Source organism: Poecilia formosa, unplaced genomic scaffold (assembly GCF_000485575.1).
Source record: "Poecilia formosa unplaced genomic scaffold, Poecilia_formosa-5.1.2 Scaffold36, whole genome shotgun sequence".
NCBI classification, from domain to species: Eukaryota; Metazoa; Chordata; class Actinopteri; order Cyprinodontiformes; family Poeciliidae; genus Poecilia; species Poecilia formosa.
Genome location: NW_006799975.1, coordinates 2,789,938 through 2,811,263, shown reverse-complemented (window position 1 = coordinate 2,811,263; position 21,326 = coordinate 2,789,938). Strand labels below are relative to the sequence as shown.

General features: G+C 41.6%; 2 protein-coding genes across 11 annotated transcripts in view; both read left to right on the top strand.

The window, feature by feature from the left end:
- ubr5 (ubiquitin protein ligase E3 component n-recognin 5) overlaps positions 1-12,005 on the top strand; it is a 45,165-nt gene extending 33,160 nt beyond the window's left edge. For 4 of the 8 annotated variants that reach the window (XM_016670646.1, XM_007550497.2, XM_007550495.2 and 1 more), the window contains 21 exons: positions 136-393; positions 473-741; positions 1,184-1,395; positions 1,485-1,718; positions 1,835-1,908; positions 2,302-2,474; positions 2,914-3,027; positions 4,170-4,387; positions 4,479-4,599; positions 5,205-5,577; positions 5,773-5,860; positions 6,579-6,723; positions 6,820-6,950; positions 7,697-7,757; positions 7,874-8,055; positions 8,146-8,230; positions 8,330-8,485; positions 9,426-9,539; positions 9,643-9,787; positions 9,894-9,979; positions 11,277-12,005. In XM_016670646.1, the coding sequence (XP_016526132.1) occupies positions 136-393; positions 473-741; positions 1,184-1,395; positions 1,485-1,718; positions 1,835-1,908; positions 2,302-2,474; positions 2,914-3,027; positions 4,170-4,387; positions 4,479-4,599; positions 5,205-5,577; positions 5,773-5,860; positions 6,579-6,723; positions 6,820-6,950; positions 7,697-7,757; positions 7,874-8,055; positions 8,146-8,230; positions 8,330-8,485; positions 9,426-9,539; positions 9,643-9,787; positions 9,894-9,979; positions 11,277-11,489 (3,452 nt within the window). In that variant the 3' untranslated portion in view covers positions 11,490-12,005. The remainder of the gene's footprint in view (positions 1-135; positions 394-472; positions 742-1,183; positions 1,396-1,484; positions 1,719-1,834; positions 1,909-2,301; positions 2,475-2,913; positions 3,028-4,169; positions 4,388-4,478; positions 4,600-5,204; positions 5,578-5,772; positions 5,861-6,578; positions 6,724-6,819; positions 6,951-7,696; positions 7,758-7,873; positions 8,056-8,145; positions 8,231-8,329; positions 8,486-9,425; positions 9,540-9,642; positions 9,788-9,893; positions 9,980-11,276) is intronic. The other 4 variants (XM_016670647.1, XM_016670645.1, XM_016670644.1 and 1 more) reach the window with 3 other exon arrangements.
- A 618-nt stretch (positions 12,006-12,623) lies between these two features.
- LOC103136996 (protein LYRIC) lies at positions 12,624-20,305 on the top strand. Of its 3 annotated transcripts, none has more exons than XM_016670648.1 (13): positions 12,625-13,291; positions 13,503-13,622; positions 13,924-14,005; positions 14,191-14,370; positions 14,643-14,693; positions 14,919-15,059; positions 16,215-16,283; positions 16,417-16,485; positions 16,600-16,742; positions 17,863-17,979; positions 18,137-18,256; positions 18,497-18,623; positions 19,359-20,305. In XM_016670648.1, exons 1-13 carry the CDS (start codon positions 12,962-12,964, stop codon positions 19,445-19,447), a joined length of 1,638 nt encoding a protein of 545 aa, XP_016526134.1. In that variant the 5' UTR covers positions 12,625-12,961; the 3' UTR covers positions 19,448-20,305. The 3 variants fall into 3 exon arrangements, with proteins under 3 accessions (XP_016526135.1, XP_016526134.1, XP_007550553.1); XM_007550491.2 differs by having other exon boundaries at positions 12,626-13,291; positions 19,383-20,305; XM_016670649.1 differs by lacking the exon at positions 16,417-16,485 and having other exon boundaries at positions 12,624-13,291.
- Positions 20,306-21,326: the final 1,021 nt, after the last annotated feature.

The window sequence follows — 21,326 nt, the reverse complement described above, 5'->3', positions numbered from 1 at the left end:
TGCCTTGTAGTGGTGTGATTTTACTCATGTGCATTTCTGTCTGTGTAAATGTGAGTGAATGAAAAGTTAGACATTTAAATCTAACAACTGAACTTGTTTTCTTTCTCTCTCCCTTTGTCTTTCTTTCTGCTGAAGGTGCTAGCAGTGTCCCTGCCTTCTTTTCGGAGGACGACTCTCAGTCGAACGACTCGAGCGACTCGGACAGCAGCAGCAGCCAGAGCGACGATGTCGACCAGGAGACGTTCCTGCTGGACGAGCCGCTGGAGAGGACGACGAGCGCCTCACACGCCAACACTGCAGCCCAGGCGCCTCGCTCCATGCAGTGGGCTGTTAGGAACACCCCGAGCCAGAGAGCGAGCGGCAGCGGCCCCTCCGCCTCCTCAACACCTGCCGGTCTGTAGCTCGCCAATAGTGAAACGAGTATACTCTTGCTTTTAAAGAATTGATCAATTTCAACCGTGTTTTCACACAGCAAGCTCTACCGGCTTGATATACATCGACCCGACAAACCTGCGGCGCTCCAGCGCAATCAGCTCCAGTGCAGCAGCGGCGGCGGCAGCGCTGGAAGCCAGCAACACCAGCAGCTACCTGACTTCGGCCAGCAGCCTGGCCCGCGCCTACAGCATCGTCATCAGGCAGATTTCTGACCTCATGAGTCTGATTCCCAAGTACAATCATCTCGTCTACTCACAGTATCCTGCAGCCGTCAAGCTCTCCTACCAGGACGCAGTCAACCTGCAGGTAATGGGAATAAAAGCATTGCATCTCTGGTTTTTACCCACAAGTTCTGAGTGAGGTCGGAATCCATGGAGACTAAAAAAAACAGCCGATACTGTAGCTGATGCATTCGTTGGGCTGCAGTTATCGTTTGTGTTTTACTGACTGCATGGCCAACCCAACCAGGCAGTGTTGTTTTTTTTTTTTTACATGGGTTTATAAGGTATATATTTCTGATTTACCTCATAAATTGTAAAATATTTAATTAGATGATGAAATAATACATTCTTGAAGTATTTAAAATGAAAGCAACTATAGGCCGAGTATGGAGCCTTGGGGAACCCCACAGGTTAAATAAACTTTGACAGAGTAGATCAAACGTAACCCATCAGTTTGTTGAACACACTGACCTCCATCATAACAATTTGGGTGGGGTTCTGACTAAAGAGTTGTTGTTTGTCTCCAGAATTATGTGGAGGAAAAGCTGATTCCCACCTGGAACTGGATGGTGTCCATCATGGACTCCACTGAGGCCCAGCTGCGGTACGGCTCAGCTCTGTCGTCTGCCGGAGACCCCGGCCACCCCAGCCACCCGCTTCATGCCTCACAGCACTCGGCTCGCCGTGAGCGCATGACGGCCCGGGAGGAGGCCAGCCTCCGCACTCTGGAAGGGCGGAGGTATCAGAGTCTCCCAGCAGATTTATCCGTTTTTTTAAAAAAACCTAAAACGTACAATTGAAATAAAACAATTTCTTTTTGAATTTCAGGAGAGCAGCCACACTGTTGACGGCTCGCCAGGGCATGATGTCGGCACGGGGAGACTTCTTGAACTACGCCCTGTCTCTGATGCGCTCCCACAATGACGAGCATTCAGATGTGCTTCCTGTTCTGGACGTGTGCTCACTGAAACACGTGGCCTACGTCTTCCAGGCCCTCATTTACTGGATAAAGGCCATGAATCAGCAGACCACCCTGGACACGCCACAGATGGAAAGAAAAAGGTGAATTTAGACGAAAAGGGTTACCCACTTTGGGCTCTGTGTATTGCTTTGACAAAAAGTTTTTTTTAATTTAAAATCTTCACATTTGTAACCCTTTTTTTTTTTCTTTCTTTTAGGAATCGAGAGATTCTGGAGCTCGGTTTAGACAATGAGGATTCTGAGCACGAGAACGATGAAGACACCAATCAAAGTAAGGGAAAAAACTCACTGAATTTTAAATACTGCAAAAATGCAACTTCTTACAAAGTATTTTGATCTAGCTTCTTACCTGTTTTAAGTCAATAATTCCTTAGTATTACTGAAAATTGACAGATTATTTCACTTTTTCCCATAAGTGAAATAATCTGTCAGTGGAACTAGTACTTTTTGTCAATATTAAGGAATTATTTATTTAAAACGAGCTTCTGTACTGCTGAAAAATTACTTGTAAGTTAGTTTTGTCTTTTTTTAAGTGAAGTAATATATTTACACTAAAGCCAAGACCAAAAGTAATTGGTGAGATTTAGTGTTTTTTGCTGTGAAATCATTTAATCTATCACACACGTTATATTCTCAGCTGATCTCCGTTTCTCTCTTACCACAGGTTCGACCCTGCAGGACAAGGACGAGGACTCGGTCCCTGCAGAAACGGGTCAGAACCACCCGTTCTTCCGGCGCTCGGACTCTATGACCTTCCTGGGCTGCATCCCGCCCAACCCCTTCGACGTTCCCCTGGCTGAGGCCATCCCACTGGCAGACCAGCCCCACCTACTGCAGGTCAGACTTCCAGACGTGAAACGTGACCAGGCTCCTCTCCTGTATGGCTGATCTGGGATCTGTTCACAGCCAGTATACAGCTGATTTGGAGGCTTCTTGGAACAGCAGCCGATTATAGGCCTGATTAAAGTGTGTAGCTAGAGTCATTCAGAGTCTTGGTTAAACTCTTGATGGTTAAAACTGGCTGCAAGCGATATAGCTTTAGATGTTTGTTTTTTTTGTTTGTTTTTTTTTTTCATGAATCGAAGAGTGCCAAGTAATGTTGTGTTTGCGACAGTATGACTTTGATTACTCAAATCTCGCCAGAGGACAGTTCAAAGTGATGACCAAGACACTACAGACGTTAACTGCACTCAGAAGTTTATGTCTGCCATTGTGCCGAATGTCTGGGGAATTGTTCTCCGTGGCTTTAACTCCGTTTTGGTTCTTCACCAAACAGCCAAACGCCAGAAAGGAGGATCTGTTTGGCCGTCCCTCTCAGGGCTTGTACTCTTCGTCTTACATGACAACCAAAGGCCTGGCTGAGACGAGCATGGACAGGAACTGCTTGGAGGTAAACCACCAGCCCCTCTCTACCCCGCCCCCTCACCCCCCCAGCTTCACCAGACAAATACTTGCAGTTGTTTTTTTTTAAATGTATGACTGGGACTGCATGAGTCAAAATTTTCATTGCATAACCAACATCACAATCACAAAGGACTGCATTATGTGGTAGACCATTACTACAAGGACAATGCATTTCTGGTTTCCATGATGACATATCTGGGCGGCTGGATGGACTTTCTTTGCTCCGATGCTAACAACTAATGTAGATTTTAATTACTGCAATGCTGCTGGAGCGCTGTTGACTAGTTATGGATTAGTTCCTGGATCAAGATACTAAGACAGTAAAAGTTATAACCTGTTAATGCATTGAGATTTTTATGCCGATTTTTGTCCTGATTTCAATCTTAGAGGCTCTGATTATTGGGATGACTGAAAATAATCATAACTCAGATTCCTGCTGTGTGTTAAGAGTGATCTGGTTTGATTGGAAGAATTTCAACAGTCAAAATCTTGGTTTGTTTTGGCCTGATGTCACAACATATGTGGTGAATGAGAACGCAGCCTGTTGAATGCGACGTGTAGCCAATCAGAAAGCGAGGTGATGGAAACACAGAGGGGAGTTTTAGACAAAGAAGGCAAAACAATTGTTATGGCGCACCTGAAAGTCCAGTAGACTTTGGAGACGTCGTTGTCTGTTGTGTTTTATTGTTTTTTCTCTCTCCATTAAATAATCCACAAACTATCGTCATTGCTTCTTCGCAGTCGGCCATGTTTGTTTACTCTGAATTCATGTTTGGTCTAAAAAGGTTTTACGAGATTTCCCGTCTGAAACCTGACCAGTAGCACATAGAGCAGCGTATTGGAGGCTGATTGACAGCGCTACGACTCTCTTCTTGGCTCTGATTGGCTGTTTTTTGACTAAGTGCTTTCTACGGACAAGAAAAGTAACACTGGGAGGAAGAAGAGATCGTTTCCCCCACCCCTTTTTTTAACAAGTTGTCTGTTTAATACCATACATTTACGTCATGGCGAAAGTTTTAATAAATATGAAAAAAAAAAACATATTTTTGTAAAAAGTTGCATACTGCAACCATATCTCCTAAATTGTCTGACGTTACTGAAGAGCCTCCCATTTCCTCACTAAAACAGATCCTGCCTACAAAGATGTCGTACACCGCCAACCTAAAAAACGTCATGAGTATGGAAAGCGGCCAGCGGAGCACAGAGAACCAGGCGCTGGGCGAGCAGGAGATGGACACTTCGAAAGCGGGTCCGTCTCCCCGCGACCTCGCTGCCCAGCTGAAGAGCAGCCTCCTGGCTGAGATCGGCCTCACAGAGAGCGACGGGCCTCCTCTTCCGTCGTTCAGGCGAGCTGCTACAATTCCCTTTCAATGCATCATGAATGTGAAGGTCTAAATGAAAATGCGTCTAATTTTTTTTCTGCCTCTTGCTGTCCAGACCGCAGTGCAGTTTCATGGGGATGATGATTTCACACGACATGCTGCTCGGCCGCTGGCGCCTGTCACTGGAGCTCTTCGGTCGCGTCTTCATGGAGGATGTAGGAGCTGAGCCTGGATCTGTAAGCCTGATTTGTTTTTATAGAAGCTAGCCAAAACGAGGAAAATCTTGAAAATTCTTCAATTTTAATTAGGTATTTTCAAGGTAAGCTGCTTGATTTCTCCATGAAGTGCTTGACATTCAAACTCCAAAGTTTGGCAATAAAGTGCAATGTAATGTTTGATTAAAAGCCTATATTTACATTTGAAACCACATGTTTTTCATACACCTAATAAAAAGGCAGATAATTTTTTTTTTGTCACCATCTTGAGATTTCTCTTGTTTCAGGTCGGTTAGAATGAGCAAAAATATTTCTTTGCTAAATTCTAGAAAACTTGGCCAACATTTTTAGAGATTTTTTTATTTATTTTTTTTTTGCATGTTGTGTTTGAGCATTTAACTTGAGCAGGAAAGTCATTTACCTCAACACGCTGTGCTTGGATTGTTTCAGCGTAATTAATATTTATTTAATTCCTAGAAGCTCAGAGACTTATTGATCATCTTCTACTTTATATGTTAAAGTTGTTTGTGCCGTCCAGCATCTTCTCGACTGCATCTATTCCATTCATTAAAGCATTTTTTTACTGTTGGAGCTCGAGATAACCATCCTGTTGTCTCGTTTCCCAGATCCTGACAGAGCTGGGCGGCTTTGAGGTGAAGGAGTCCAAGTTCCGACGGGAGATGGAGAAGCTGAGGAACCTCCAGTCTCGAGACCTGGCGCTGGAGGTGGACCGCGACCGGGACCAGCTGATACAGCAGACCATGCGGCAGCTCAACGGCCACTTCGGCAGGCGGTGCACCACCACGCCCATGGCCGTGCACCGGGTCAAGGTCACGTTCAAGGACGAGCCCGGAGAGGGCAGCGGCGTGGCTCGCAGCTTCTACACGGCCATCGCGCTGGCGCTGCTCTCCAACGACAAGCTGCCCAACCTGGACTGCGTTCAGAGTGTCAGCAAGGGCATGCAGGCCAGCAGTACGTGTCATCACGATTACAATTCAAGTATGCCAAACATAGAAACTATTGCATATTACGACATTTTATCCTGCCATAAATGATGCTTCAGTCATGCTGGAAATATTTCATTTTGCTGTTGTAAATGTATTTTTGAACAAAACTCCCCCCCCACTGAAAATTTATTTTATTTTTCTTTTCTGTCTTTTTTTTTTTTTGTTTTGTTGTTTTTTAACCTTCCAGATCTGATGCAAAGGTTGAGAAACAGAGATCGGGAGAGAGAGCGGAGAAGTGGAGGGCTTCGAGCGGGATCTCGGAGAGACCGAGACAGGTCAGCGCTGAGCAGCCGGGTGGGGGCGGGGGGAAAGATATGGAACCGTACCAGAACAAATTTATTCTCGTTTCTAGTCTCCAGTTTTAGTGACCTTCTGATTCAGATTTCTGTTTAAAGCTGCAGTATCTAACTTTTATAAAAATCAGTATTTTTACATGTGACTGAGTGGCACATTTCGGTAGTTGGGTCTGGGAAAAGGGAGTGATGGTTTTAACAAATATGTAAAAAAAACATTTTTTAATGAAATTCTATACTCCTGCTTTAAGAGCAAACGATAAAGAACATTTTGGAATACAGTGTTTCTGGTTTAACCCCCCCTAGAAAAACACAAATCTTGTATTGATATTAACTGCTCTAAAACAATTTTTACTATTTTAAAACAAAGGCAGAATGATTAATTTCTCATTAAGCCGCCAAGCTTCAAATACAGCTGATGGATATATTAGGTTGACTATCTTTAGTCAAAGATGTAAAAATAAACCACAACAAACCTCCTTCCAAATGGTTCAGAAAATACCAATAGGAATTCTAAATATAATGTAAAATAACTAATAAAGCATAATATCACTGAGAGTTCAAATCATAGAATTAGAGTGAATAGATCTGCCCTTATGGTTCGGGTCCATTGTCACTGATGTCAAATCTAATTTTTTTTTATACAGATATTAATATCAGATAGGTGCCTCTGTGGTTCTGACGTTGTTTTGGTCCGTAGGGACTCCAGGAGGCAGCTGTCGATAGACACCCGGCCGTTCAGGCCTTCCTCAGAGGGAAACCCCAGCGACGAGCCTGACCCCCTGCCTGCACACAGACAGGCGCTTGGTGAACGGCTATACCCTCGAGTTCACGCAATGCAACCGGTAACAAGCCATCAATTTTGTTAAATCTGGAGGGATTTTAGAGTTGTGCATTATTTCTCAGTGATTGGATGTAATTTAATGCGTTTTTCTCTGCAGGCGTTTGCCAGTAAAATCACCGGCATGCTGCTGGAGCTTTCTCCTGCTCAGCTGCTGCTGCTGCTGGCCAGCGAGGATTCCCTGAGGGCCCGAGTGGAGGAAGCCATGGAGCTTCTCATTGCACATGGAAGGTAAATCCACCTCACCTCGCGGAGCAGGCGTGTAATGAAAACAGGGTTCAAACTGGTGCTTGAAATCCTTGAAAATGCTTCAATTCATAACTACATGTTTTAAGATTTGGAAAGTGCTTGATATTCAAACTGCACAGTTTTGTAATAAAGTGCAAATTAACGTTTGTTTAAAAGCCTAAACTCGGAAAGTACTATGTGTAGTTATACCAGATATTTTCATACAAATAATAAAAATACAGACATATATTTTTTTTCCTCATTATCTCAAGTTAAAACAAGACAAACTTTTCTTGTTTTACGTTGGATAAAATCACCTTAATTATTTCTGTATTTGCTAAATGTCAGACAATTTACTGAGAACATTTGTTGCTTTTATTTTTGAATATTTATTATTCCTAATGGCTCAAAGTTTCAGAACTTGAAATTTTGCTATTTTAGTTTAAAATGTCGCTGCTGTTGAATGTAGAATACTACCACCAAAAATATAAAGAGTAATAATCCGAGCCAGACATATAATAGCAAATTTAAAGTCTGATGTTGGTTAAATGATAAAAATCAACGTAGAGTTCATCTACATGGAAGAGACACTGCTGGGATTCCTACAGGGTTCAACTAGCTGTCCTTCAGTAAAATTCAAGCATTTTCCAGTTAAGTTCTCAAACTTTTTCACACTTCGGAGATTAAAACAATAAGTGAACGAAAGAAAAAAAAAAACATTTAACCAACATCAAACTCTTCTTGTTTAGGGAAAATGGTGCTGACAGCATCCTGGACCTGGGCCTTCCTGAAGCCTCTGAAAAAGCACAGGTAACCCATTTTTTTCCCTCCTTTTCACCATCACTTGTAAAAAAAAAAACGAAATAAATAAAAGTGTGATTTATCTGAGATTTCAAAATTAACAAGGCGTTTCCCTACTATTATAGCAGCAGGATAACCGTAAGCGCCACGGATCAACGCGCAGCGTCGTCGACATGGAGCTGGACGATCCGGATGATGGCGACGACAACGCCCCCCTCTTCTACCAGCCCGGCAAGCGGGGCTTTTACTCCCCCCGGCCGGGCAAAAACACGGAGGCCAGACTCAACTGCTTCAGGAACATTGGCAGGTAAATGAGAAAGGAACTGAATCCCATGTCCTTGCAGGTCAGGTGAAAATGTTGCACCTGTAATAATCCGTGACATTTATTTCCCTTCAGAATATTGGGGCTCTGCTTGCTGCAGAATGAACTCTGTCCGATCACGCTCAACAGACACGTGATCAAAGTGTTGCTCGGTAGAAAGGTAGGGAGTTTTTTGCTGTGTTTATCTGTTTGCAGCTGCTACACATCTGTTTCTCCTTCTGAATGAAATAACAAACATATGTGTGATCTGCCACTGCAGGTGAACTGGCATGACTTTGCGTTCTTCGACCCGGTCATGTACGAGAGCTTACGGCAGCTGATCCGCCATTCGCAGACAGGAGAAGCAGACGCTGTGTTTGCTGCCATGGATCTGGCCTTCGCCATCGACCTCTGCAAGGAGGAGGGGGCGGGACAGGTACCAGCCTCTGTTCATGTTGTTTTAATACACAAACTGACTAAGGGAGCAGCTAGTAGTCAGAGTTACAGAAGTTTAAAAAAAAATAGTATTTTAAACTTAAAGTTTGAAGAACATTCATCTTTATCTTTGATTTGTTGAACAAATTTAAAGGGGTAATATTATGTAAAATTAACAATTTTTTTTTTTAGCTTTACATAATGTTATAAAGTTATTCCCTCGGTAAAAACATATCTGGAGAGTTGCCTTGATTCTTTCATCCATGTTTGAGAAAGCCTTTAATCTCCCATGGCAACCAGGTGCAGCTCAGAGCTGCAGTTTCTAAGCTTCCGCCTCACAAGAGCAGCCCTCCCCTGCACTCCGCCACTCAGCTCCTTCAGACTAGCCAGCAGCAATTAGCAAACACCTGGTCGATCTGCAAATCAGCAGAGCTCATTATAGGAGCTACTTCTCAGTGAAATGCTGGTAAAAAAAAAATTAAAATGTTAAAGGGTTTTATTGGAGGAGCCATGTTTTAATGACTTCCTGATGGTGGAGTTTCAGAAAGAGCAGGATTATTTTTATAGAGACGGAGGCCCAATCTCAAGGCGTTACATTACAAAGTCAGTTTTCTTTTAAGTCATATTTGAAATTTGTAGCATATTGATAACAATGGAAGTAAACATATCTACTTGATTGTGCTATAAAATGGCACCCTTTAATTTTTGTCAAAGGTTGATTTTTAGATATTTGATGTTATGACCTAGACAAAAACAAAAGGGACCATTGGCATGTAGATTGCCTAACTTCAGATTGCGGTTGTAAATCCTGAGTTTAAACTGTATAAACCGAATTAAACAAATGATTATTTGATTAAGACATCAGTAAAGACTAAGTGAACCTGCCTGAAATAAGTCATTTCAATAAAAACACATCTTTAGTCATCTTGTTTATGGTGTAGGTCGAGCTGCTGTCTGGCGGGGTCAACATGCCGGTAACTCCACACAACGTTTACGAGTATGTGAGGAAGTACGCAGAGCACAGGATGCTGGTGGTGGCCGAGCAGCCGCTCCACGTGAGTCAGACACTAATGTCGCCTTTCTGACCGGTGGGTTTTATTTTCTGGGTAAATGTCGTGAGATTCGCCAAAAAAATTTTTCCTTTCGTTTCTTTGAAAGGCGATGAGGAAAGGTTTGCTGGACGTTCTTCCTAAAAACGCCCTGGAGGATTTGACGGCTGAAGACTTCCGGCTGCTGGTTAACGGCTGTGGAGAAGTCAACGTTCAGATGCTCATCAGCTTCACTTCGTTCAACGATGAATCAGGTCTGTCACTCACCGCAGTCCACGCTGAACCTGGCTCCACTCTGATGATGGTTTCCTTTTTAATGTTTCTGCCGCAGCGTATTAAGTAAAAACACTTGTCTTACAGGGGAAAATGCAGATAAACTACTCCAGTTTAAAAGATGGTTTTGGTCCATAGTAGAAAAGATGAGTATGACCGAGAGGCAAGATTTGGTAAGTTCTTCTTATTTTTCCTTGAATTAACCTTGAATTAATGATTATAAATTGATATAATGGGAGATTTACATTTTTGCAATATTTTATTTGCAGAAATGTAAAGTTTTCTTGCCGTTTTAAACCCCTTTCTTAAATAATAATTGCTTTTTAAAGATCTAATAAAATAATGCTTATATCAAGAGTTCAGTAAACATGAGTGAATTTCCTCAAATGTTGTTTCTGAATCAAAAGTGAGCTTTGTGATGCACTGCAAAAACCAGCATTCAATCTTTGTGAACCTTATTTATTAGCAGCATCTGCTTAAAACGGCCTGCATAAATGTAGAATAAAATGGTAGTACAGTAGTACCGCGTCTTTTATACAAGCAAATAAGTTGGAAAAAAAACTTTGAGAGAAATGTATCACATTTGTTATCAATCTACAGGAAATGAGGAATTAATACTTAGCAGTTAAAATAAGTGTCTGCATTTTTCTTGCCAAATTGAATACTTTACTGGTTTCAACTTTCCTATGAATGATTGAACTACTACCTTATGGAACCACTGTTTCCAGGAACTGCATTTCAATTTCTCATGTGGAGCCAACAAACGAATCAAATGAACCTAATTCAAACTGGTCAATGATTCCTGGGATACGGTACGACAAATAGGCCTAAGTATATTTGTCTTGGACACGCGTTTCGTTTTCTCAACCATAGACCAAATCCACATGGACTTAATCTTAATTATAATCTAAAGTCAAATAAAAGCCATTTGAGTTAATAAAAGACCCATTTGAGTCTGTGAAAAGATAGAGGAAGAGTTCCTCCACCTCATCTATGCTACTATTGGGTCTGAAAAAATTAATCTCTCCTGGTCAAAAACAACCAATTAAAGCCAGGAGGCGGTTTTTAGCGCTGTTAATCACCCTTGTGAATGCGCCAATAGCAGAGAAACAGAAAAACTGCTTATTGCCTGTCAACGATGGCCTTGCTAGCTAACCTTAGGATCTGTGACAGACGACTTTTGTGGTGAACCAGCTGTAGAACAGAGTAAGGTACACGAGGATGATTAACAGCGCTAAGCCCCTCCTCCCGGCTCTGATTGGTTGTTTCTTTCTGAGCAGTGAATTTCTCCATATGATGGCAGGTCCATATAAGGCAGGAGAGCTCAATGTTTCCAGATTATGTGTCTCATACTACACTGTCACGAGATGGTGACACATATGTAAAAAAAAAACAAAAAAACAACAAAAATAAACAGTCTCATAAAATGTACATACTGCACCTTTAATAGCACATTGGTTTGGTCATCAGGTGTACTTCTGGACATCCAGCCCCTCTCTGCCAGCCAGCGAGGAGGGCTTCCAGCCAATGCCCTCCATTACCATCCGGCCTCCAGACGACCAGCACCTCCCCACAGCCAACACCTGCATCTCACGTCTCTACGTGCCACTATATTCTTCTAAACAGATCCTTAAACAAAAACTCCTGCTAGCAATTAAAACCAAGAATTTTGGTTTTGTGTAGAGGTCCGACTGAAAGCTGAAATAAAAAAAAGAGGAAAAAAAGGTTGTTGTGTAATATTTACCTAGTTCCATTTTTGTAGATTCATTTTTTTGTCCAGTTTTATTAAATTCAACATATGGTCTCTGTCTCCCCATCAATTAATATTTGTTTGTGTTCTGAACACAAACTGCATATTTTAATTTTTATAGTTTTTTCTTTGTGGTAATGAAGAGGTCCATAACATTCCTGCATTGGCACTGTAAAATGTAAAGCCCACCGCTCTATTCTATTGGCTTAAACCTTTTGCTTCCCAGGAACTGGGTTTGCCAGGAAGCTGTCAGCCGAAAATCCTAGCCAAAGATGACAGCAGTAGACATATGAACAGGACGAAAAAGACACTGTGGTTATGATATTTTGTTTCCTTTCCTATGAAAGTACTATCTCTGACAGATCACTGCTGCCTTTGTGGAAAGTTTCTTTTTCTTGTACAGGGGGAGTAGGGAATTTCAAAATAAACTTGGATGTAAATAAGTTGTCCATGGTGTTTCGCGTCTTTTGTTTAGAAGGTTCGTTTGCACTATTTGACTTATTCATGTTTGTGACTGAAATTATAAGCTTTCAGCTTGTTCTTTGGCTTGATTTAGAATGCCCTTTTTTTATTATAATAGATTAGTATGTTTTCTGTCACAACAATGTTAAACAATACTGAAGGAAAATATAGCAATTCTCTTAAATGTATATAAGAAAATCTTTGACTATTTTTTTGTAAACCGTGCCTCAACTAATCAGGTCTTTGCACCGTCCCATTTAACAGCTGGTGTATATTTCTTTGTTTTTGAATCAAGTATGGAATTATATTAATGTCTTTGGGTGACAAGCTTAATTTAAAAGTAAAATCTATGAAAACAGAATGGCATATTATGTGTGGCTATTTTTGTACAGTAAAATAATTGAACTGAGGAATCTAGTGACACGAATCTAGGGCTAGTTTCTCATGCAACTACTTTCCTGTCTTTGTCGGAATATTTTAATTATGTGTTTTGTGGAGCAATATCTAAAGCTTATTCAATCTTTTTTTGGAATCCTACTGCACTACTACGACTCGTTTATACGGTGTACAGCCTGGAATGTTGGTTTTTCCTACCGCCTTGAACGCAGCATTTCTCCAGTCATAACGGAGCCATATGAGGTGAACTTGCTGTTCGCGCGGTCACATTAGATATATTGTGCTGTTCAGATTAAGGGCACATAAGCTAATAATGATAACCGTTGGCTCACTGGCCAGTTAGCTGATATACTCTCTCTCGGCAGCGCGTTCAAGGTCCTGTGAGTCAGCAGTGTCCCCATCTTGGCCGATGCTGCTGGCTGATGATTTCATTGTTTGCCATCATGTCGGAATCGTTCCGTTATTTTTAGCTAGCGTGGCTTGCTAGCTCCGCGAGTAGCGGTGAGCGCAGCGTGAATACTCAGTCTGTTGTCTGAAATAAAGAGGGATGGAGCAGTGGCAGGACGCGGCCTCTCAGCAGCTCAGGCTGCTTACAAGCCGTCTGAATGAACTGTTGACCAAAGGCCTGGAGTGGCTCCGCTCCGAATTCGGCGTGGACGTGGGACTGAAGCCGGAGCTTATTCCGCCATGGATAATCCTCCTTGCGGCATGCAGCGGGCTACTGCTGATGGTCGCCCTGTGGGCCTCAGTCTGCCGGACTATCTTCAGGAAGCGACCAGCTGTAAGTTCTGTGGACGACGGGGTCGAGGGAAAACGGGGAGCCAGTAAGCCCGTGAAAGCGGAGGAACCGAAGAAAAAGAAGAAGAAGGCAGAGAAGGTGGGTGAATGAAAACGGGGCTGTTGAACCGCGCCGTTTGCGGGGCTAGTTGACAGGCTAACGCCACTGTGACAGTTGCAGCAATGTGACGGCTAACCTAGCTAGCCACAGGCTCGAGAGGGAGTTGGCTCTATTAGAAGCTCCTAACTAAATGTTGGTTTGACTGTTGAGACTTTATGGCGTTCTTTATTCTTCTTCTGTATATTCTTAGAAAGCTCAGCCGAATGGGAGAGCTGTTGCTGAAGCACAGGAAGGAGCCACAGCGTGTGAGGAGAGAGTGCCACATCACCAGGCTCCCTCACCGCAAGTCAAGACCGACAAGGTTGCGGAGGTAATTCTGAATGGGAAACATTTCTTTTCCTGATTACATCTGTGTCAAATGTTGCACCCTACTAAGAAAAGCTTCGCAATTTTGGTACATTCATATAAATACAGAGCAGGAAAGTCCATTCCACGTTGTGAAAGTCCATAGATTGAAATATGAGGTTCAGTACATTAGCTGATTTAGCACAGTCTTTATGAATTTCAGGGAATTTTTTCCCCTTGTCACCGTGTTATCCATGTTTTTCCTTTTTCTTGTACTTGTGTAATAAATTTTACATTTTAACCCTATTCATATTGCATATTTACAGACAAAGAAGTCCAAAAAGAAGGCCAAACCATCTGTGAAGGAGACCAAGGCAGCAACTGGGGATGGCAAAGAACCAGAAGAAGGTAAAATTATATTTTAAAAAATTGTTTAATCAGTGGTAAATGGATGTAAATCTGTATTACATGAATTAATTTTTCATGTCTTGCATTAAATTTAAATGCTTCAGCACTCTTCATGCGTAACTGCAGCCCCGTGTTCTTTCTGAACTGTAGTCAGTCCTTTAACGCTGTGAAGTGTGCGTTTTCAGGCACATGGGAGACCAAGGTCAGCAACAAGGAGAAACGTGAGCAGCGCAAGAAAGATAAGAACTCGAGCGACGGCTCCGCCAGTCCTGGAGGAGGAGACACACCTGTGAACGCTCCGCTGGAGCAGCCCAGAGCCTCCGCGGCGCCACCTGCACCTCCTGCCAGCCAGAAGAAGAAAAAAGGTTACATTTGTTGTTATCTCGGGTTTCAGATGAAATGTGAAGGTTTCCTGTGGCCCACGGCGGCTTGAACAAGTTCAGTTATTTTGTGTGTTTTTTTGTTTTCGCCTCTCCCTGGTTGGTCTCCTGTTGATGAGGCTTACTAAAAATATGATTACCATGGGGAATTAAATCTTCTGTGAGCGTTCCCTGAAGGGGCCGAGTGCGTTTACCCTTTGAAAACAGCCTCGCGTGGATGGCGCTCGTGACCTTTGTTGACCTTTTTCTGTTCTCAGGAGAATCTGCAAAAGCGAAGGCAGAGAAGGCTGAAGCTGCTGTCTCTCAAGGTAATTACCAGCACAAGCGTCTCACTTTGATGACTTATTGATTTAGACTCTCAACCCTTTGCGAGAGCAGGTTTATGTAGGGGAACAGACACAAATCCTTGAAATCTGAAGTCTTTCCAGTGCAGTTTATTTTGTGTTTTTTAATTATTATTTTATTTTTATTTATTTATTTGTTTGTTTGTTTATTTATTTATTTATTTATTCATTTTTATTCTTTGCTGTTAGCTAACAGCAGCGTGGTGCCGGAGGTGGCCGCTGCCACCGCTGATATGGCAGTCAAGGTCGCACCACAGAGCGCTGCTCCAAAGACGAGCTCCTGGACAACCCAGAGGCAAACGGCTTCACTTTGGAGAGCAGGTTCAGATGGTAAACATGTTTCTTTTTCTTTTTTTTTTTTTTTTACTTGGTATGACATTGTTTTGGAGAGATATTAATAGTTAGAAATGTTTAGATATTACTTTTACATTTTTTTGCACTACAAGCACAAAATAAAATATATTTTAGGGAGGATTCTGTGTATAAATCTAACATAAAATGTTACTTGTTTTCAACATGTCTAAAACGTTTCACATTCATATTGTTGTTATTCTTATCCTCCTTGATAAAATTAAACCAAATCAAGAGACCTGATCAGATCAAGCTTCTCTTGTTTTACAAGAATGCAAGATGTTGGCAATTTTTTTATTAGTGTGTTCAAAATCAGAGGTTTACAAACAGTATGACTTTTTGGGTTTCCTTCCTCGGTAGTTTTCTGGAGTTCTGATCCGTTTCTCCTGACAGAACAGGTTGACCCGAGTCCATTTTGCAGGCCGCCTCACTTTCACACACCTGTTCAGATCTACCCACAACTTCTTCATACAACTGAGTACAACTGAGATCAGGACTTTGATATGTATAAAACCTAGGGCTGTTGTAAAATAATATGTTAGTAATCGAGTAGTCTATAGAATATTTTTACGATTAATCGAGGAATCCTCTCTCTCTCTCATTCCTCGTTCCTATCGTTCCGACAGCAGAAAATTTGTTACACTCCAACCATCGCACCGCAAAATTCAACGATCCTTATTTGTCCCCAAACCCTCACAAAACGCCGAACAATTCACCACCACCCTGCTAGGGCTTCACAACAACTCATAGGCGGAAGTAAGAGCACTGCCCCCACAAATAATCCGAGGGGAACACACTGTGCTACAGAATAAACATAATTTAACAAAGCTTTGAAGCAGATAAATTTTCCTCGAGGAATTTTAATAACCAAGGTACTGGAATCAGCCCTAAAAAAACATTGACTTTGTTGTGCTTAAGACACTTTGCAATCTTTTTTGCTCTATGCTTTGGGTCATTGTGCATTTGAAAGACCCGTTTGAGCCCAAGATCCTTTAATATTTGTCTGTAGAGTTTATCCCTGACCCACTGGAAAATACAAATACAGCAGATTTCTTGGTTGAGTTTCAGTCATTTAGTAACTGAATTGAGCCGCACTGTCACTGTGTGTGTGTGAAACGTGTGTCTGTGTTTCAGAGTCGTGGGCTGTGCCGGTTCCATCACCAGAACTCAATCTGGTGTCTCTAAGCAGTCTGGGAGTTCCTCGTAAGTTTGCTGCTCACTTTGTACAGTCGCCACTAGATGGCGCAGTCTCCTAAGGGTTTTTTCTTTTTCTTTTCTTTTTTTTTTTCTTTTTTTTCCTCCTCTATTTATTTGATGAACTGGTTGTGTTTTGTAGAGACCCAACCTGTGAGCGACCTGACCTGGCTCAATCAGTCCAGAGTGGATGATGAGTGGTCTGGACTCAGTACGCTATGCTTTTATTTTTTTCTTTCCTTTCCTTTTTTCTCCTAAAGCCTTTCTGTTGAAGTAAGGTGCCATCGTGGTAAAGATCCAGCCGGTCAATATGTGTGTTTTCCAGACGGAGGTTCGGCCGACCCCAGCTCTGACTGGAACGCTCCATCTGAAGCCTGGGGGAACTACGAGGAGCCCACCGCCGAGCCGGCCCAGCTTCAGGAGCCGCTCCTCCCTGAGCCAGACAAGGCTGCTCTGATCGCAGCGGCTGTGAGTCCACACCATCCTGATTAACTTGATGGAAGTTAGCTGGAAACTTTAATCAACTAAATGATGGGTCTACCTTTCCATATTTTGCTACATTATAATATATAAACTTCATTGTAGATAGAGATTTTATGTAAAAAGAAAAACCAAAAAAAAAAACAAACATAGATACGTTGCAGCGTGATGTCGGGCACACAAGATCCAACCACCCAGCTTCCTGCTGGAGGGCAAAAAAAGCTACTCACTGACGATGACTACCATTGGTTTTAGCTGTCAAGTTGTCAACATAACGTGCTAAATCTTAAATCTACACTTGATATATAAAAGAAAAAGGAATGCAGTACTTTGCTACTAACTGTCAACACAATTGGATAACAAGGTCCAAGAGAGTCACAGTTTCCAGCTCAGGAAAAGTTTTAATGAAAAACATAGTGAAGGAGAGGGAAGTAGGTCGGTTATGCTAGCTTGACTATGATAACCTTGACATGTAGATGTGCTTCAGAATTCAGTGTGTTTCGGTTCAGTTAAAAAAAATTAAGTAACGATAATAATTATAATAATAATAAGGTGGCCAACACTGCAGCTTTTATGTTCCAAAACCAAAAATACTCTTTAGAAAAGGCAACGGTTGAAATAGGTGGTTTATTCCTGAACTCTTTTCTGACTTGATTCTTTAGAAATGTGTTATTTCTTGCAAAGATGTGGACAAAATAATAAGAGTTAATTTCTGACAACTTGAATGTAAACAAAAGTTAACTTCATCTGATCATACAAGTTCAAAAAGTTGTCAAAAAAAAAAGCAAAAAAAAACTCCTGGCACAATGGACATTTGACATACAAAAACCATCTCCATCCCCAGGTGTGTTTTTTAACATCTTAATATATTGTAAGGTATAAAAGTTGCCAAAGTAATTGTAGCATTTCCAAATATAATTCTTTACAGTTTTGGGTTCCAAAGTAACTCAAGAGTATTTTAACTTCTTGAAGAGGAAGCTAAATTGATACAACTTGTGACTTAGAAGAAGTTCCAAGTACCTTTACAAGGCGTTGTTTTTTTTCTGTTTAGTGTTTACAGTTCTTAGACTTTTTTTTTTTGTTTGTTTGTCCCTTTTATTGTTTAAAGGAGGATGATGAAGATGATAAGGACAAAGGTGATGCCACTACTGATGGAGCGGCCAAAACTAAAAAGAAGAAAAAGAAGAAGAAGAAGACTTCCGAGGAAGGAGGAACACCTGGCCAGGTAAAGATAAAACTCTAACCTCTGGAGGAATTCAGACGACTCTAAGGTAATTTTGGTTGTGGAATCAATCAAACGGTATCATTGAACTTGTTCATACTTGGCTAAATTTCCCAATTAGTACAATTTAATTTCCTCCTCTGTCCCGCGTCCTGTGAAGGTGGACGAGCTGGCGAAGGAAGCCGAAGCAGCACCTGCACCTGCCGTTTCGGTGAAGAAGCCACCACCTGTTGAGGAGAATGCTGCTGCCGTCCAGTCTGTCAAGGCAGCTGCTGTGGAGGTCAGTGGGGCGGCCGGGGCAGGAGGGGGCACGGGATCGGATAAGCCGTGTTAATGGCTCATCCCCTCATAAGCTCGTCTGGGTTCAGCAAACGGTTGAAATAAGATAATTTACCTTAACCGTCACAAGCAGAGTGTCTTTTGGTCCATCTTTATTCTGTACAGATTTTTTTTCAGCTCCCCCCCTCCACCCGCCCCAATAATAATAATGTAAAAGTTTTTCATTTCCTTCTCTGAACAGGCGAGAGGAGATCGACCCGTGAAGGACACCATATCCCAGAAACCCCCCGTCACACAAGTGCCACAGAAGCCAACCGATGGAGATCCCGCTGCCAAGCAGAACAACCTTCCTGCTCCGACACAGCAAAGTAAGAACGTCACACTCGGTCCAGTGCTTCTCAAGGGGGCGCTGTTCAGGCATGTTTTGCTTATACTTAGAGTGTAGTCATACTTTTTCTAAATAAAAACTAATAAATCAGTAAATTTTGTTTTCAAAGTAAACAACCAAAAATTGAATTTATTTTAATTTTTCTACTTGGTAAAAAAGAAAAATTGTAAGACAATTAATAGGAATTATTGAAGGGACTGTATCAGGATAAATCAACTTTTTTTTAGCTTCACATTACATTATAACGTATGTGGAGTGTTGCCTTGATTCTTTCATAAATTTTCAATAAATACTTTAATCTCCCATGGCAACCATTCACCTGTGCAAAAGACCTGGCAGGACCTAGCTCCGCCTTTAAGACGCAGCTCCTCCTCAGAGCTGCAGTTTCCAAGTTTCTGCCTCACAGAGCAGCCCTCTACAACGCTCCACTCAGCTCCTTCAGACTAGCCAGCAGCAATTAGCAAACACCTGGTGAAACTGCTCATCTACTGAGCTCATTATAGGAGTCAGGGTAATTTGGTCAGACAAGTACAAAATGTCTTTGATTAGGCTTTTTAAATGCTGAAGTCGAACTTGTTCCCAGAAGATTGCAAAGTACTTAAAAACTAAAAGAAAAATCAGTTGTTGGGTTTTTTTGTAATCAAAGAGTTCTATAATGCTTCAACTTTTCAAAACTAGTTTTCCATGATTTAACTTTCTGCCTCATGCGTTGAAGGTGTTCTTTCCCTCGTTTCCATAGAAAAAACCGAGGAGAGCCAAGTGCCCAAACCTGCGAAGAAGAAGAAGGCGAGGAGAGAGACATGAGACGCCTACGTATGCAAGAGACTTCACATCCTGCTTATGCAACACCTTCTCTGACAGGGATTTGGAACGACGGTCGCCGTTGACGAACTTTACCAGGAGAAAAGAAAAAAGAAAAAAAAACGTGTCTGAAAACAACTTTTTTTTTTGTTTTTAATACACATCATGTGCCAGTTTGGTGGATCCTTGAAAACTGAAATTTTAATGCAGTGCAATCTAATGTGATGAGGTGTTGATGATTTCTATGTATGCATTTGATCTTTCTGATAACGTCTTCTCATTCCGCTGAATTAAATAACTGAAGGAGCTGTAATTTAGTCCTTAGACCTGTAGGAAAAATACTGATGAAGTTTAGAAATCCTGTGGTGGTGGCGCTCACAACACTGGGCCGAATGGGGTGAAGCGGCCTTCTTTTTACCTGCTCTGATGTCGGCGATTCCAGACCAACGGTCGGAAGCTCTACAAGATGTAAACTGTCGTGATGTAAATGAGCCTCGTCAGGCACAGAAAAGGGACTCGTGTCGGCTCTACGTTTCTTGCTTTTTCTTCCTGTGATTCTGGAAAAAATGTCACCACCTCTGTCCATCTGGTTCGTCTCGTCCGTTTTGCTGCCGTGTGTCGACAAAATGTTCTCTTGCTGTCTTTTTTATGGCCAGTTGCTGTCAGCCGCAGCCATGCGGTGGACAGGGGTGCCTCTGATGGCAAACATGTCATTGTTGTCAGCCTCTTAGTTTTTTTTGTTTCTTTTGTTTTCCACCTCTGCTTGATTCAGAAGTCCGAATCTTTTTGTAAAACTTGTTTGTAATAAAAGAAAAGCTAAAGCCATATGTAAAAAGACTAAATAAAGGCCAGTTTTTCTATCTCTGGTCTAATTACTACCACTTTTACAGTCTTATGATAAATTGATATAGTATATAATTTTATTTAAAATAAGTGTAAATCTTAAATATTAGTAAATTTTGAATCCTTATAGCTTTTGTTTGTTCTGTTTCAAATCAAAACATGAAAAAAATAAGCCAGAAAAACTCCCGACTTTTACTCTATAAACTGAATAACATTGAGCGTCCCTGATCTACTCATTTATTTTGTAATCACTGTTTATTCTATGATTAAATGAATGAGGTGTATGGAGTTGACAGTATTGATATATGCTGTTAAATATCAACGGCTGACACCTGCAGAGATGGATTCCATACCAGAGCTGTAGTATTTAACAATTCATCTACATTTCTTGGTTTTTTACCACATATGATGTAATCTCATTTTTTGTTGGATTAATGCATAGGCATAACTTCCTGAAGGACTGGTGTGGACATGTCCACACCAACTCTGGCATGAAGGGGACAGTCCCCACCAATATTTCCTGGACCTTTTTTCTTTATGTGCCTGCAAATATGTAACTCGTTGGCAGCTGCACGCTGTATTCAGAGCATTAACAGCCAGGTAATGCTTTTTAAAATTCCTTTGTAAAACCTAAATGGCAAGTCCACTCAATTAGAGATGTCTTCCCTCATTGCCCCACTGCTTCAAACTTGAAGATCTAAATTTTTTATTATTTTGTGAAGAATCAACAAGTGGGACACAATCATGAGATGGAATAAAATTTATTGGATATTTTAAACTTTTTTAACAAACAAAAAACTGCAAAGTGGGGCGTTTGAAGCCTGAAAAGCAGCAAAAGGTTGAAAAGTTCAAGGGGGCCGAATACTTTCGCAAGGCACTGTATATACACACACTGCCTCCATAAGAGCAATCTGTTTTCCACAGAATGAATGGGGTCACTCAGATTCCCTGCATTTAATGATTCAATTACATTGAATCAACTATTCGAACAGCATGTGATGACCGCTGTCTGTTGGATTTCTATTACTCTTCTATCAAT